The 17,326-nt window shown below is 38.9% G+C and overlaps 1 protein-coding gene across 13 annotated transcripts in view; it reads right to left on the reverse strand.

Moving 5' to 3' along the window:
* LOC122806731 (plasma membrane calcium-transporting ATPase 2) overlaps nt 1-17,326 on the reverse strand; it is a 2,851,771-nt gene that overhangs the window by 694,598 nt on the left and 2,139,847 nt on the right. For 10 of the 13 annotated variants that reach the window (XM_044077394.1, XM_044077391.1, XM_044077388.1 and 7 more), the window contains one exon: nt 7,728-7,769. The exons of the other annotated variants lie outside the window; for them this stretch is intronic. In XM_044077394.1, coding sequence (XP_043933329.1) covers nt 7,728-7,769 — 42 coding nt within the window. The remainder of the gene's footprint in view (nt 1-7,727; nt 7,770-17,326) is intronic. 13 annotated transcript variants of the gene reach the window in all.

A 17,326-nucleotide genomic window follows, 5' to 3' on the forward strand; every position in this document is an offset into this window, starting at 1 on the left:
ATAAGCAATTTATTGATGACCCAAAAAAGTTTTATAGACAAATGGAAAACAAGGCAAAAGGACTAGAAACAACACAAAAAAATGAAGAAAAAGACACATGCTGGAGACATATCTATGAAGATCCTGTGGGGCATAACAAAGGCGCAGAATGGATAGCAGTAAAAGAAAGAATAAGAAGTTCAAATGCACATGATATGAAATAGGATGAAGTAAAAGCCACAGAAACTGAAATACAATTAAGAAAAAGTCTTAACTGGAAACCCCAGGCTCTGATGCAGAACCTACCTTCTGGCTAAAAGTATTAACATCTTCATATGGAGATTTAGCTTTGAGTAATGAATAGATGCCAACCTAGTTAACAACAAGAACATCTATACTCCTCCTTAAGAGTGAACCTGCAAGATATCCTAAAAACTATAGACCAATAATTTGCCCTCTGACTATATATAAATTATACACTGAAATTGATGTCAATAGAGTTTATAGTCATTTAGAAGAAAACTCACTCATGGTAATAGAGCTAATGGGTAACAGAAGAAAGTTATATGGAACAAAGGATCATTTGTTGTTAAATAAAGTCATAATGGAGAATTGCAAAAAGGGGAAGAAACGTATGGCATGGATAGACTACAAAAAAAATAATTTGATAGCATCCCACATTCATGGATAAAAGAGTGCTTACATATGTATAAGATAAACCCTACACTGATCGATTATATTACAGTAACCATGAAACAGTGGCAAACCACTTTGCAGCTAAGCCATGATAAAGTACAAATTATTATCCCAGGGATGAAAATTCAGAGGGGGATATTCCAGAGTGACACTCTGTCACAGCTGCCCTTTTGTCCTGCCCTGAACCCATTAAGCTGTCTACCTAATAGATTGGATCATGCTACAATTTGGCTTCCAGAAAACAATAAAGTATAAAGACTTCTCATCTTCTATTGTGGACGTCTTACGACTGCATAGTCCATCAGATGATATAATAATGTCATTTGGTATTGATAAATGTGCAAAAGCAACCTTTAAATCAGGAAAGCCGCAGCACTATGAAAGTATCAGTCTGGGACAGGAATGTGATATAAAAGAACTTGCGCAGGAGGGACTGTACACATATTTGGAAAATGATGAAGGATCAACAATTAAACATGAACAAATGTGAATAAAATTTAGTAAGGAATATTTAAAAACACTAAAATTAATACTGAAAACAGCCCTAACATCTAGGAGCAAACTCCAAGCTAAAAACAATTTGCTCTTCCTGTTCTATATTACAGTTTTGGGGTGACTGACTGGCCCTAAAATGTGTTGGATCAGTTGGACAAGAAAACAAGAAAAATGCCTCATGCTTATCAAATGATTTATAAAAATCAGTGTATACCAAGATTATATATTCCCCATTCTGAAGGAGGTATGGGCCTCCCTGAAATTGATTGTATATAGAGATCTGCAGTTGTAGGACTGCATACATATCTGCTGACCTCACAAGTCATAGTGAAAGTTTTAAAACATGAGGAGAGCAACTCTAAGATGACTTCCCTGCTTAGTTTAGTAGAAGCATATCGGTGTCAAGTAGGAACTGAAATAAAACCAGAAGTAGATAAAAGTCAGGCAAAAACTAAAATTGCAAAAACCCAAAAGAATGAATATGAGGTGAAGGATCAGATAGGATGGCAAGAAATTTGGAAAATGCATAAATATAGTTGCAACTACAGATTTAAACCAAAAGACGAAACATTAATATTGGCAGCCCAGGATAGTGGACTATGTACATGTTGGTTTGCAAAGAGCATTGAACATGGAGAAACAGACAAGTGCAGGTTTTGTAAAACAGAATTGGAAACAGTCACACATATTGTTGCTGGATGTGATACACTAATGGCAGAAGGCCTGTATACTGAAAGGCATAATAATGTGGCAAGAGTGTTGCACTGGGAATCGTGCAAACATTAAAATATTGAAGTAGTTGAGAAACATCAGAAACTTAAGCCACAAAGCATTATAGAAAATTATGAAGTTTATATTACATGGGAACACCCATTACTAACAGTTTAAAAAATTAGATGTGAGAAAAAACGATATGGTAGTCCACAAAAAGCCAAAAGTAGCATTGATCACTGAAATTACTACATCCAGTGATTACAGTGTCTTACATAGAGAGAGAGACATAAAGTCATAAAATACCAGGATTTGCAGGCACAAATGAGGGCAATGTGGAAGAAGGATACCCAGACAGCTCTAACAGTAGTAGGAGCAACGGGGTTCATAAAAAAAATTACAGTATTATTTAAATATGTTACCAATACATGTAACTCCATTCTGGGTACATTGTGGGTGCTGCAAAGAGTACTTCTGGCTAACTTCAAAGACTGAAAAAACTAATTTCATGAACTTTAATCATAGTTTGACTTAGGAATGGGGTTCATTCCCATCATGGTATTTGAAACCCAAAAGACTTGGAGAAATTAAACCAAGTGACTTTCCTGTGTGCCTGATAGATCTCTTTATGTGAGGCCTCCAAACTACACATAGTACTCACAGCATTCCTAATGTGAGTTCATTTGTGCACCAGTATTACCTCCTTGCTTCTGGATTTCTCTCTCTCACTAAAAGATGCACTGCAACAAGTTGTTTGCTATATTCACTGTCTTCCTATGGTGCTCCTGTTAGATAAATATGAAGAACACCTCCAGATTCTTTTCTTCTTCCACAGTCATCAGTTTTATTCACCCAGCTAATACTTCACACATCAGAGTTACTGTGGCCCAGCTTAAGCATACTGCATATTTCTGCACTGAACCTGCAGTGCGACGTTTCTGCCACTTTTTCATCCAGAGCCTCATCATCCTCTGCTGCACCTGTCTTTGAGTCATCAGCAAAGATACTGATCCTGTTCTTCATTCTCTCAGAGATTTTTGTAACAAACACACTATGGATATTTGGACCCAGGACTGGATTCATGATCATTTATCGTACATTTTCACAATGGATAACAATGGGGAAAAATATTTGCTGAAATCCATTTTCTACGAACAGCAATGAAACCTTTTTTTTTTGCTTGTGGCAAGCCCCACCTCCCTACATCCCCCAACATATATAACAACTCCAAAGTCAGACAATAGTGGTGAAAATAGCTTTCAGTGAATCTTCTTCATGCTGCAGACGGTCAGCAAAACAGTAGTCGCACTACTCTCATGTTCCCCCTGCATAACTCGTACAGTACTCCACTGTTCATGTTACCTTACTCCTGACATTGTCTTTCTTACCACAACTCTTGGTGTTTTATTCTTCAGCTACTAGGTGAGACAGTTCAACTTCCTTTCACCTCTTGTTTTTGTAGCAGGCACCTGCGCAGACCAAGGGCTGACTATATCCAGGCAGACCAAATCTACCTGTACTCTTAGTCTAGTGCTCATTCCACTAATGAAAAAACTGATCAAACCATGTTGGTCAATGTCCTGGATGGTGTTGTCTCCTCAGAAAGCATTCAGCCTTTCCCTCAGGACTCTATACTTTACTTTCTTGACTCTTCATATACCTACCATTAGGCTAACTGACCTCTAGTGTAACAGATGACCACCATCTGGGAATGATGAAAACAATGGCCTGGATCCTGAGACCCTTTGGTGGCAGCCCTTCTGGTTTCTGTGCTTTGTCCTCTCTTATGTAAGTCATCAGTTTCCTTTCATTCTCAACTCTCTGTCTAGGTGTCTGTCCAAAGTTGTCCCATACTTCCCTCCCTCTCAGCATGGCACCCTTCCCTTTCTTTGTGAAGACCAAAGCAAAGTGTTCATTCAATAAATCTGCTTCAGAAACTTTCATAATCTCCCACCAATCTTTGCTCAGACTGGCCATCACTCTCTCTCCTGTTCTTCCTTCTGCTATAAACTTGACAAAGCATTTGATAACCCTCAACATCTAACTTCCTTTCATCTTCTGTCATTCCTGCCCTCAGGTTCTTTTCCTTTGCCTGGTAGCTTGGTAGCTTGCTTGTGCTGTCTCCTCTACATCTTGTTTGTTCACATTTTGGCCTAATTGTTAGCCTCGTATGCATCTAAAGACACACCAAGTTTTACTTGTCTTGCCTTTTTGCATCTTCATCAAACACTTTCCCCAAGGTAAGCCTTGAGATCTGAATCAGTGACTCACTCCTAAAGCTTGTTTATTCCTTGTTTATCCCCAGTCTCCTAACTTATCTTTGACCCTCTTTTCAAGCTCTGCATGTAAAGTGTTCTGCAGTTTACTAGAGGGACAACATTTCTGCATATCTTCCTTCGACTCCGTAAAAGCAGAGCATTGGCTACTTAATCTGATGTACCTCACCTTTGTCCCTTTGCACTCATTATGACACTCATGTCACCTGTGGTATAAAGACACATCCCGCCACTTCACAGTAAGCATGCATATTTTCACTAAGTCATGTAGCAAAAACTAGTATTTTGTTCCCAAGCTTGGAATAGCTGCCATTATTGAACATTATTTTTTTATTTATACTTCAGGGCAACATTTTGATAACATTTTACTTAGTAAAAGGCTGCATAAGATTCAAGTTTGAAATGCCAAGCATATCTTGAATATGATGGGCTTAACTAGACCAGATTTCCCTAGATACTAGAATGCACATAAAATATAAACTAAAAGATAAAGACAGCATATACGTGACATAAGGGGTATCCTGTACAAATTTGTAGTTTTGTTGATAAGATTGTTAGCAAAAGAAACAGAAAATAACTAAGGGTTTGTTAGTGGACATGTTGTTGTTTGTCTTTCGGCTTTTCTCGGTTAGGGGTCGCCACAGCGAAACTCTGGTCCGCTAATGATTGGCAGTTGTTTTTTATGGTGTTGAGTTGCCAGTCCGACGCCCAACCTTCAACGAAGGCACGCCCATTCAATGCATGTCTTTCAAACACCCACTCGACCATGGGGAGGACATGCAGACTCCATACAGAAGGCACTCCCAACCCAAGCATCGAACAGGAGAACCTCTTGCTGTGAGGCAAAAACGCTGCCCTGCACCACCCTGTTAGTGGACATAATATAAAGAATTAAAATGAATTACTAGCAGAAAACGTATGGTGTGGATAATATTCGTTTGAAGTACATTATGAGATTTCATACTCTGCTAGAATACAGATCAATAGAAAGATCTGAAATTCCATTAGAATAGAAATAACTCAGTAGAACAGATCTTAGTCTCCCAACTTGTCTGAAAAAAAGGTAGATTACCAGGGCAAAGTCATCCCAGATATGCAGTGCAAGATAAATAAGCCAAAGCCATGCAGTCTACCATTCAGTGCTATAATAAAGACCAGTCATGTTCATGATGGGCTGTAAGCAAATGATGAGACCAGTTGTTTAGCACTGAGCATGATGGATGTGCATAAATGAAATTTATTACTGTTTATTGCTTACTGTATGACTTTGAGGAAGTCATTTCATGAGACAGTGCTACTAGAGTGCCTCTGAAAAATGTTCACCTGGTTAACAAGTAAACTAATAAAGATATAGGGAATACACACACAAGGGTCTACTGGAGCTCAGCTGACTGGAATGTAAACATACAGATGCAAAATGTACATGTAAACAGGATAAACAAGGAAATGGTGGTACTGTTCTTAAGGCAAGTGATTAAAATATGTGAGTAGGGGAAGTGATGTAAACCCAAGACAGAGTACAAATGGTGACATCATTCACACAGGTGACCTCAGAGATCCCTTTCTGAACCAGTACAATCGTACAAAATGACTCCCTAGCCAAATTGCAATGTCAGCTGGAGTCATCATAATTGTGAAATTGCATTTTTTTATCTTTTTTTTTTTTTTTGCAAGGTGTTTGCACCCCTCTCCCCACGTCTGACCCCATGCTCCATTATACCTCTCTCTTATATATATATATATATATATATATATATATATATATATATATATATATATATATATATATATATATATATATATATATATATATGATACCTGTGGTTGAAAAGTAATAGAATCAAACCTAAACTGATGGAACTAAAAAGGCTGAAAGTCAAAATATTGAAAACCAAACAAAAGAATAAAATCAAGAAAATAAAAAACATTTTATACATGTGGGCAACCCTCCTCCTCCCCGTGCATCCTGCTACTTATATATACCAACTTCAAGATCACACACAGCAGGGAAGGGAAATTCCCAGTCCCTGTTGTGCCATGCTCTCCCACTAACTGATAATGTGGAATTCCCAGATAAGTTTGAAAAAAAAGCGCTTAGTATATATTTTTGTTTTTTAATATATTAAAGTTGGTTTCTTTGCCATTTTTGGTCCTTGCTGTTTTTTTTATGTTTATCAGTTTTTTTCTGGACAAACTTGAATAACAAACTGCAAAACAATTAGATTGTATGAATCTAGAGAAGATAAGGCAAGTCTCCCACACCATGCAGTACAGAAAGGCTTTCCTCTGGAAATGTTCTTGAAACACTGCATTAGAGGTTTCACTTTTAAAATTTGTCCAGCCTTGTCAAGATTATTATACTAGAAGTTGCACTGTAGATGCATATGCGTGTGTGTGTGTGTGTGTGTGTGTGTGTGTGTGTGTGTGTGTGTATACATATATATATATATATATATATATATATATATATATATTTTATATATAGACAGACAAATATGGACAAATAAATAGGTAGATAGCGATCTATCTTCAGAATTAGCCTTTGCATCTCCTCACATCCATGGTGTTTGCATCACTGATCTACAAATGCAGATAATCTGTGTTTTCTTTTTAAGTCAAATGGAAGAGAAAACAACCTGCTCCAGTCTTGTCATGGAATCAGTAGAGAATATACTGTTTTGCAGTGTTTTTCTGGAAAACTCTTTAGTTTTCTGTATAATGTTTGCCTAAATATTTATTCTGTTCTAGCTAAAATGTTAGACATTTTATTTATTGATTCCTGCTGTTAACTGGGTAGGTTGGCTGGCCCAACGATCCTTTTCAGCCACTGACTTGGACACAAAGGCAGCAGTTACAATTTCAACAATCGTCGGACATAACTAGTTGTAAAACTTACAAAGGCATTCATAAACATGGCTAATATATGTTTGCTAACACTGTAATAATGAAACTTGCATAAATTTTACACAGTTTATGTCAATATTTTTACATAAATGTATTTACAGTCATATAACAGATGCAGGAAATGTTAAGCCTAAAGTTACATAAATACCATCATTAGAAATGGAGCGTTTGGTGGTGGTACATTCAGTTTTTGGAATATGCAAATTTTGTAGGATATGAATATATATGACTCTAATCTTCGCTATTTTTATGTTTTGCATTAATTAAAAAGATGTGGATGTAGATTGACTCTAATCTTTCTTATAGCACATTCTATGCTAATTAAACAGCTAGATATATCGAAGTGCATACACTTTAATCCTTCCTGTACTTACATCCCAAATATATAATGTTTAACAGCGGCAGAAACAAAATAAAGTTCATACAATTGTATAAATTACTCTGTAAAACAGACCTTCAGGCATAGAGTAATGTAGATTTAGACTTAGGCTTTGCTGTCTTACTCCAGAATGTGTCAATTAGACACCAAGAACTGGTTCATCTTCACATACAAACAGCTTTATACTGAATGAAAGCATATAGGGTATACATATTACTTATAAGCAATCTGATCAAATATTAAATAAAGCAGTAAATAATAAGCTATTGAATACAAAGGAAAGTTACCTTTAGTTTGACTGCTGTCCACATTTCCATCCTGTATTTTGCCTGTGACAGAAATTGCAACAGACATAACAGAAAAACAGACAATATAAACAACCATGACAATGACATAACAACAGAATGAAAAATAAATAAAAATGGCAGACACAGTAATGAATGCTCTTATTTTTACACTGTTATGATGAGATAACATTTGTATGGATGCATTATGTAAAACACTGCATGCAATTATACACATATTCAGAAAACAAGATACACAGCACTCTCTCTTCTACATAGTTCACATATTCCACGTACAGTTGGTGATCTTACTCTAATTACTCTGACAGATTTCAAAATGTGAAATGTGTGGTATTAGGAGTGTTGATTTGGGGTTTCCAGACATGCAAATCCTAAATACTGTTTGCAAATCAAGCATAGAAATATCTGAGATATCATGATCTAAAAAAATCTATTTAAGCAGTAAGCAAAAGCAGAAAAATAATGTTTATACACTTTGTTAGCCAATTTTGTTTACAGTTGTGGAAATGGTCCATTGAAATGAGAGTGGAAAGAAAACGTTAAATGCCACTCATGAGTATATAATTCTTTTAAAGCAAGCACACCATTTAATGTTGTCATATACCTGGTTTGATTATGACTGTATGATTAACCAAAATAGCCAGTGTCTGAACAGCTAAAGTGTTTTGTTACACTAAGGTACTCCATCACAGCATCTAGGGAGTTAAGTGCCGTGATGCATTTTGCCAGGATCTACTGGTATTTATTTGGGTTGTTGTTTCAATAAAAAGCTTCAAAACCTTTTTTTAAACTACATCTCAAAGAAATGTAGTGGTTTTCCTGGTGAAGTCATGTCAGACAGGGCTCCATGGTCTTTAATCGATATGTGTCTGTGCATGTGCAGCAATTGTCCATTAAAGTCTATAGATACATCCTATGTTTTCACCAAGCTGAAGTCACTGTGTTAAAGATCACCTTTACTCCTCAGTGGCAGCAGCATGGAAAAAACACATTTTGAAGGGCATGTGATTTGTTCTTTTTTTCATTGTGGATTTAAAAAAAAAATCACTGTTAGAATGAAGATCCTAATCAGTGCTTCCTGCAGTACATACAGTGGTGCTAAAGGTAAGTCATGCAAGTGTGATAAAACACTTTAAAATCTGTGCAGACAGAATGTTCTGAGGTCTGTGCTTAAGGCATGAAAGCAACAATGTAGAAAAAACATTTTAAAGACATTCCCCCGGATTCACAAATCCTCCGTGTAAGACTTAATAAGTCTTACTCAGAGGCTGCAGTTGAACGGTAAGACATCAGCATGCCATGAATACGCATGAGGGCAATGCTAACTCAACCGTAAGTCTTACACGGACCATGTAAGAAAGCAGGAGGCTTGTCCAACTGCCGAGCAGTCTAAATGTCCATGCCCCTGCAAGTGTTTTAAAACTAAACAAAGCACACACACAAGAGCGAGTCCGGTCAAATGTCCCTGCACCCAACACCACACTCCCTGATATTGTAAACCCCTATCACAGTTCTAAAATGCAAAACATTAAATATATTTTTTTAAATCCCCAAAATAGCTGCCCGTATTTGCGCATGTGTGCGCGGGTGTGCCCATTGTTTAGCTAGAGTTAACAATTCTGACATGGAAGAGCATAAGAAAGAATGTTAATGCAAATCACACCAAATAGCAATAGCGTAATGGTAGAGCATTCGCACAAAGAAGAGGCATTCACGGTTCGAGTTGCACCACTCCCCTTCCTATTTATTTTTTAAATCAGTATATGAAATAATACCTGACAAATATGTTTAAACATTACTAAAAAGCAGTGAAATGGCCAATGTATCAGTGAACAAAATAAATATTTTAAAGGATCCTAATATAAAATTGCCTGCAGTTAAGCAGCACTTCACCCAGTGCAATAGAGTTGCCAGTAGTTTAATATCGCTGTACCTAGTGCAATAGAGTTGCCCATAGTTTCATAGCGCTTTACCTAGTGGAATAGAGTTGCTCGTAGTTTCATAGCGCTTTACCCAGCGCAATAGAGCTGCCCATAGTTCAATGGCGCTTTACCCAGCACAATGTGTTTGCGTGGACGTGTACACCGTGCCAACCAGGGCACCGTAGGGCACCAAGGAGCAACGTAGAGCAAAGTTGCTTAAATGCAGCCACACCCCCTAGCCTGTCTGGATAGTATGAAAATAAAATGAATGACAAGGTTCGAACCCAGGACTCTGTGCATCAAAAGCAAAGTACAGAACCACTAAGCCATGACAACATAGGGGAAACAGCCACTATTAACATACATATACTTACAAATGGTAGTTTAACCATTACTAAGCAGGTCTGCAGTCAGCCGAGAATTTTACAAAATGGCCAATCACAAAGAAGTGTGGGAAATGCAGCATATTTAAGCCCCACAGGCGGGAATACATGCCATAATTGATTGTAGCTCACATCTGCAGTTAGAATTTCTGGTGTCGGAGAGGGAACACGCTTCCGAGCGCAATGTTGGGGCATTGAGGAGTCCAAATACATGGTTTGGCTCCTTGTCCACCGTCACAAGTCAAGACTCCTGCAGGGCCAGTTCCAAGGGACGGAGTACAAGGCAGAGACTTGGAACCGGTTAGCTCGTGACCTCACCAGTGCCACAGGCGTTCCTCGGACTGGTGAGCAGGTCCATCACCACCATGCAGACCTGAAGAGACAAAAGCAGGACCACCTGAACCAATGGATACAGGAGGCCTGTGGGATGCGGGATGCCCCACAACTGAGTATGTAGCCATGGAATGCAGTATGTAAGAATTGATAATGGAGTATGTATAACGGATAGGTATGTCTCAATATCCCTTCATTTACTTTACAGCTGCAGGTGACCGTGCTATGAATCAGCAAGCCTATGCTGATAGGCAGCTAAGGCTGCGCCACCAGGCAGGTTAGTGATTATTATGCATGTATTGTTATATAAAATATGGGAGAGAGCATGAAAGAAAGTGTTGTAATCCAATAATACAGCCATACATTTTCCTGAATAAGTCCTCTGCATGTACTGTCAGATAAAAAAGTCAGAGAGGCAGAAAAAGAGTGTAGAAACCCTTTAAGAAAGGTAACATATGTCTGGAATAATATCTCTGCAGGCATTGTCATATAATATAAGTGTGTGAGCCTGAAAAAAGATTGTTCTAACCTATTAATAAAGGTATAATATGTCTTGCACATGTCTGCTATATACACTGTTAAAACAAATAAAGGAGTGAGCCTGTGGAAAAGTGTGTAATGTCATTAATAAAGGTCTAATACCCAGAGTGTGTCTGTGTCACAGAGTCTGAAATGTTGTTGTACCCTTTCAGTATACAAACAGTACTGTTTGAAAAGGTGCTGGTGTTGTGCAGTCCCATATAAAGTGGGTGATGTAAGTACTAGTAACTGTGAAACATATATACAGTCCACAACAGGCAGTTACTGGCTGGCATGAATAAGTAAACCTGGCACACGTGTAGCATGTTATTTTTCCCCAGAAATGTGAGTGTGTGTCACGAAATGCAGGGTTCTGTACAAATCGAAGTGAAAAGAAAACATCCCAGATACGTAGATAAAGAAATAGAAATGCAATCAAAAAATATGTAGCAGTAACATCTGCATCCCGGACAGTCAGTATGTCAGATATAGGTCAGGCATATATTGAACTAGCCAAACCCATTACACAACCTAATGTATGGTGGCAAGTGTAATAATACAGATAGGGGATATACACTTGCAGTCACTAGAAATGTAGTGTAGACTAAAAGGTCATTATAAGATGTTAACTGAGGTTTTTTATACACCCTACTGTATGTGCATAAACCATGCAATTCTACACCTCAATGGGTATGTGTAATCTTAAATATTTGTTGGGACAGATGTCCTATTGTTCTATAATATTTGCATTCACGTTGATGCATGTGCCCTGTTTAAACACCACAATCATGATGGCCTGTTGCTACCAAACATCCCTGCATGCTGTTGGAATAACCACTGCGGTTCAATATATGCATGTGTTATGCTTGCTGTTCAACTGTTGTACCCTTGGTGTGTTGGATTAATGGGAATATTACTGCATGCTGTTACAACTAATCTGGAATGCTGTTTTGCTTATGTTGTAATTAAACACACCTAATCACAGAACATATGGGAAGGCCGGTCCCAGCGGACCCACCTGTCCCTCCTCAGCCGGCGAGTGCACATGGCACCAGCAGGTCTGGTGCCCAGCCTGGGCTCCCCTCCTCTGTTGGTCCTGTGCCACCTTCAGGTGGAAGCGCTGCAGGGGATGGGGTTTGTCCCCCCGTGCAAGCGTGGGCGGAAAAGGGCCACCTGTCACCCTTTGATGGGTCCAGGCTGTGGTGCATAGGGAGATCAAGCGTTCAGTCGCTGATCCCTTACGCCAACTTGAGGTGAGAGTGGCGCATCTCACGGGTGAGCCTGCCCATCCTACGCAGCCCCCAGCACAGCCACCCTCAGGGCTGTGAAGGTTCAGTGGTGACTGCCCATGGGTGGTGATCTCAGTTCCACTGTTACCATCTGTGGGCTCATGGGCTTGTGATTTCCAAACATCCGACCCCGTCAGTTATGTTCACCCACCCCATTTGTCATACACCGCCCCTGTATGCATCTTGTCTGTCTTGTCTGTTTACCTTCCCAACCTACCTCCCCGGACATACCTACTTCATCTACTCTCACTTCCCACTCTCACCTAAAAAAAAAAAAAGGGCAATCTGTACCCACAAAAAAATTACACCCCATACACAGCTGCCCATTTTGCACACATGTCCATCGGACAAACATGTAAGCTGATAATTAGAATTGGCAGTACAACATACTTTGTTGTCCTCACCCCTCTCCCAGGGGTGGAAGGTTTCAAATTTCACTCCAAATTCATTGTATATGCACAGCTGTTGCTGTTAAAGAAATGGGCAGCTATGGACCTTTCCTACACCTGTCCTGCACATCCCAAGCTTGTTTACCTACTATGTGTCCCTCTTTGTGCCCCCTTTTTCACCACTTTCCTATCTCCCCATTTTCTTTTCTTTAAAAGAAATTAGTGCGGTGGTTAGTGGGAGTAAGCACTTTTAAGCAGTAGTAAGTGGGTTTAAGCGAGTGTGCGCATGTGTACGCTTAGCTAAGTGTCGCTAAGCATCGCGCAAACTCACGCAAACCCGCTTACAACTGCTTAAAAGTACCTTAGTCACTCTATGGCAGGGCCCTTGTTCTGCTCAGCAGCAAAAGAAAATACCTCTGCCAGTCTCAAATCCCAGACCATTGACACAATGGACTGCATGAATTGCCACTAAGCCACAGCAGATATACAAATAACTTGGTTCTGAAATAACTATATCATGCATTACAATGAGGGAATGTAAATGAAAATTAGGAATGGTATAACACTAATCCTTTTCTGTGGGTCTTTACCAGCAGTGGTTGTGGAATTGCATGACATGACTGTGAAAGGAGAACCAGCGATCCTAGCAGGGAATAATGTTACAGTAGCACCTTACAAACACCACACAGTATCAGTCCAGGATTAATACTGGCCACAGGAATACAGTGCAATAACCACATTTTTATGGCAGTTAATTGTGTAAGTGAGAAAAAAGTACATACTCCCATGTATCCTGTGTTAGCATTTGGAGGGGTGCGTACATGTCTACACTGAGATGTGTGTACTGGAAGCAGCAACATTCAGGTTTGAGTACAACATGCATATCACTGGCTACAACCCTAGCATCAGAAAAGAGACATATAACAACCTTCAGGCTGACACAACGGTGTCCAGAGCAAACAAGCATGGGCCCCACCTTGGAAATCTGAAAGGGTTATGCCTACCTAAACTAGCATTTTATAGCAGTGGGCTGCAATCAAATGAGTAATGCAATCACCAAACAGCAGGCTGCATGCAATTACTGAATGGTGGACAGCAATTGGTGCAGAGGCTGTCACATGCACAAGTGCAGATACCTAGAAAAGCAGGCTGTACCTGCAGTCCACACATGCAATTATATCATTGCAGGTACTGTGAGATAGAGAATGAGAGAGAGAGAGAGAGAGAGAGACACGGACACAGACACAGACACAACTGAGACAGAGACAGAGACAGAACAGAACAGAGTGAGAAACAGAGACAGAACGTTGAATAGAGGGTGAAAACCAAAAAAAAAAAAAAACACCAATAAAAAATAAAAACTACAAAACCGTAACACATGGAGCAGGGAAATACTAAGGTAAGGTATGTAAGTCACATGTATGTGTTGGCATGTTGTAGATGTTCCTGAAGAGTACTCTACACACTGCAAATCATCCATGTGTGACAGCAGTATGTATCTATCTGTATCTGCACATGTGCATAGGGCAAGGGACATACTGCAACTGTTAGTGAAGGGTGGACAGATATCTGTCAGTGAAGGTTGATATGTGCACATATCCATGTAGGTCGTATTGTGTGGCTTAGAAAACAGCATGCAGTGCGCAGTAGCGGCCGTAGGTCAACTGGTGCCCTAGGCAAAAGGGCTCCACGGTGCCCCCTACCACACTTCCTGGTGCCCTCATCCTTGTCGTACTACACCACATATATAGTGGAAAAGCACCCCTGCTAGAGTGGCACCCTAGGCGGCCGCCCAGTTGGCCTATGCCTACGGCCAGCTAAGGTAGTGTTGATATATGTCATGTGGTGGTTAAATGCTGTGGGACAGATGTGTCAGATCTGCTGTGTTATAGCCAGTGAGGCCTGCTAATGCAACTAGGGCTGAGGACACTCACATGCATTCTGCACAACACTGTGCAATTTAATCACATACCTATACATCCCACAACTGTCGCATAAGTGATATCCCCACCGTGAAAGGTGGACTGTACATGTGCCTATACGTAACTCCATGTAAACAGCAATGGATGTGTACATGTATGTGTATAGATATGCATGTATAGAATATATATATATATATATATATATATATATATATATATATATATATATATATATATATATATATATATATATATATATATATATACAAAATAGATATACAAAGGGTGAAATAGATATACAAAAAAGATTTCTACCTACACCTTCAAAACAACAATCAACAAACTCCACAAAAATTCTGGTCTGAAATAACCAAACTCTTTCAGCCAGATCACACTACTACTCCAGACCCAATCGGTTTCAACAATAGCAACTCCAACCTGATCCCTGATGCCTTTAATAACTACTTTGCAGAAGCCATTCAAGCCCTGGCCAATTCTTTACCACCCATCACTGTATCCCAACCAAATATCTGCAATACTTCATTACCTACCTTTCAAATACAACCTGTATCTACATCTCTCATCTGTAAGCTACTTCAAAAATTGAAACCTTGCACCCCTTCTGCTGACCGACTCCCATCTGAATACCTACAAATAGCTGCAAAAGCCATAGATTATCCCATTTCTATCCTTATTAACAGAACTATCTCTGAGGGCAAAATCCCTGCTCTATGGAAAATATCCCATATCATCCCTCTGCATAAAGGAGGACCATCTACAGAGCTTTCTAACTTCCGCCCTATTGTTCTACTCTCCCCATTAGCTAAGATAATGGAAAAATGTATTCACAAACAACTACTTAACCACTTACTACAAAACAACCTACTGGCTAACTGCCAACATGGCTTTAGGCCATTTCACAGCACATCTACTGCCCTTTTATCCTTTACCGACTCTATATATAAAAACCGCAACAACAACACATTTTCCTCTGCACTATTTATTGACCTGTCAAAAGCCTTTGACATGGTAAACCATAACCTACTGCTTGACAAACTAAAGGCTCACTCTCTTGATCCCCAAGCCATACAATGGTTTAGATCTTATCTGGAAAATAGACAGCAAGCAGTACTTTGGCATAACAATCTATCTTCACTACTTCCATTAAATATTGGAGTACCCCAGGGCTCTATCCTAGGTCCCCTACTCTTCTCCTTATTTATTAACAACTTACACATGAACATACCTCAAGCCACCTGCATTCAATATGCAGATGACTCCACCTTAATATGTACAGCCAAGGATATATCCTCTCTCCACTCCCTCACCCAAACTGTTTTTCAGAATGTTGAAAACTGGTTTATACAACACTGCCTCCTCCTAAATCCCAAAAAAACAAAACTACTGCTTTTTACTCCTACTCATAAATCATCCATTCCTTTCTTCTCTATAACCTCTAACAATGGTACCAACATCAACCCAGACACTACAACCCGTCTACTAGGTGTAACTATTGATAATCATCTCAACTACGATGAACACATAAACTCTACTATAAAGTCTGTTAACAGAAAACTTGGCACCCTCTATAGAATAAAACCCTTCCTTACCCCTCCTGCAAGGAAAGGAATTGCTCAGACCCACCTCATTTCCACGCTTTTCTATGCCTCTGTCATATATACCAACCTATCCAAAAACAACCTCTCCAAACTCTCCACCTGTTATAATAGCATAGCTAGATTCATCACGTGTTCCCCCTTTAAAACTCACCACTGCCTTAACCTCAAGCAACTTGAATGGCTAGAACTGCAAAACCATATACTCTTTCAACAATTGCTTATTATGCAAAAGATTCTATACCTCCCTAACAACACCCCTATCCCGACTAATCTAATTACTCCTAATACTAATCTACCTACACTACGCTCTGCTAACAAGCTTCTAGTTTTATCAAATAAAGCTAACAACAAAGCCGGGGATTCACTTTTCTCAAACACTGCAGGTAAATTCTGGAATCAGCTTCCTGCTGAATTATCTACCATCACTTCTACTTCTCTTTTTAAAAAAACATCTTAAAGAACATCTGAAAACTCACTGGCTTTGTCCATGTACTAACCCTCACTGACATCTTTTTTCCACTTTATATTCTTAACCCTATCCCTACTCCTGTAACCTTTGCCTTCAATTCTACTTACAACTCCTACTCTGTTATATGAGAATAACATATATATTATTTCCCTTTTCTAAGACTTGTTCATACCTTCTAGTATGATTTGTAAAAATTGTTTAGTTTAATTTTTTGTAGAATTGTTTAATTTAAATTTTGTAGAATTGTTTAGTTTAATTTTTACTATAATTATTTAATATACAAATTTATTATTACAACTGTTCAGTAGACCAATGCTACCTCTGTATTGTGATTATTACTGGTTCTGAACATTGTTAACTTTGTCATTATTCGTGTTTGGAGCTTTTCTCCCCGGGCCTCTACTGAAAATGGACATATATCCAGCTAGACTAGCCCGGTCAACAAATGTAAAATAAATAATAAATAATGTATATATATATATATATATATATATATATATATATATATATATATATATATATATATATATATATATATATATATATATATATATATATATATACACACACACACACATATGGAGTGAGAGAGACAGAGACAGAGAGACACGGGTTCATATGTACCGCAACAGGTGTGTAGTGACCAAGGCACGGACTATAGACAAGTGTTGATACAGCAGTGCCATTCCACCTTCCCAAAACAGTGTACCTATTAACCACCACATAGGTAGAGATG

This window comes from Protopterus annectens, chromosome 7.part0, assembly GCF_019279795.1.
Source record: "Protopterus annectens isolate FY-2018-M chromosome 7.part0, PAN1.0, whole genome shotgun sequence".
Lineage (NCBI taxonomy): Eukaryota > Metazoa > Chordata > Ceratodontiformes > Protopteridae > Protopterus > Protopterus annectens.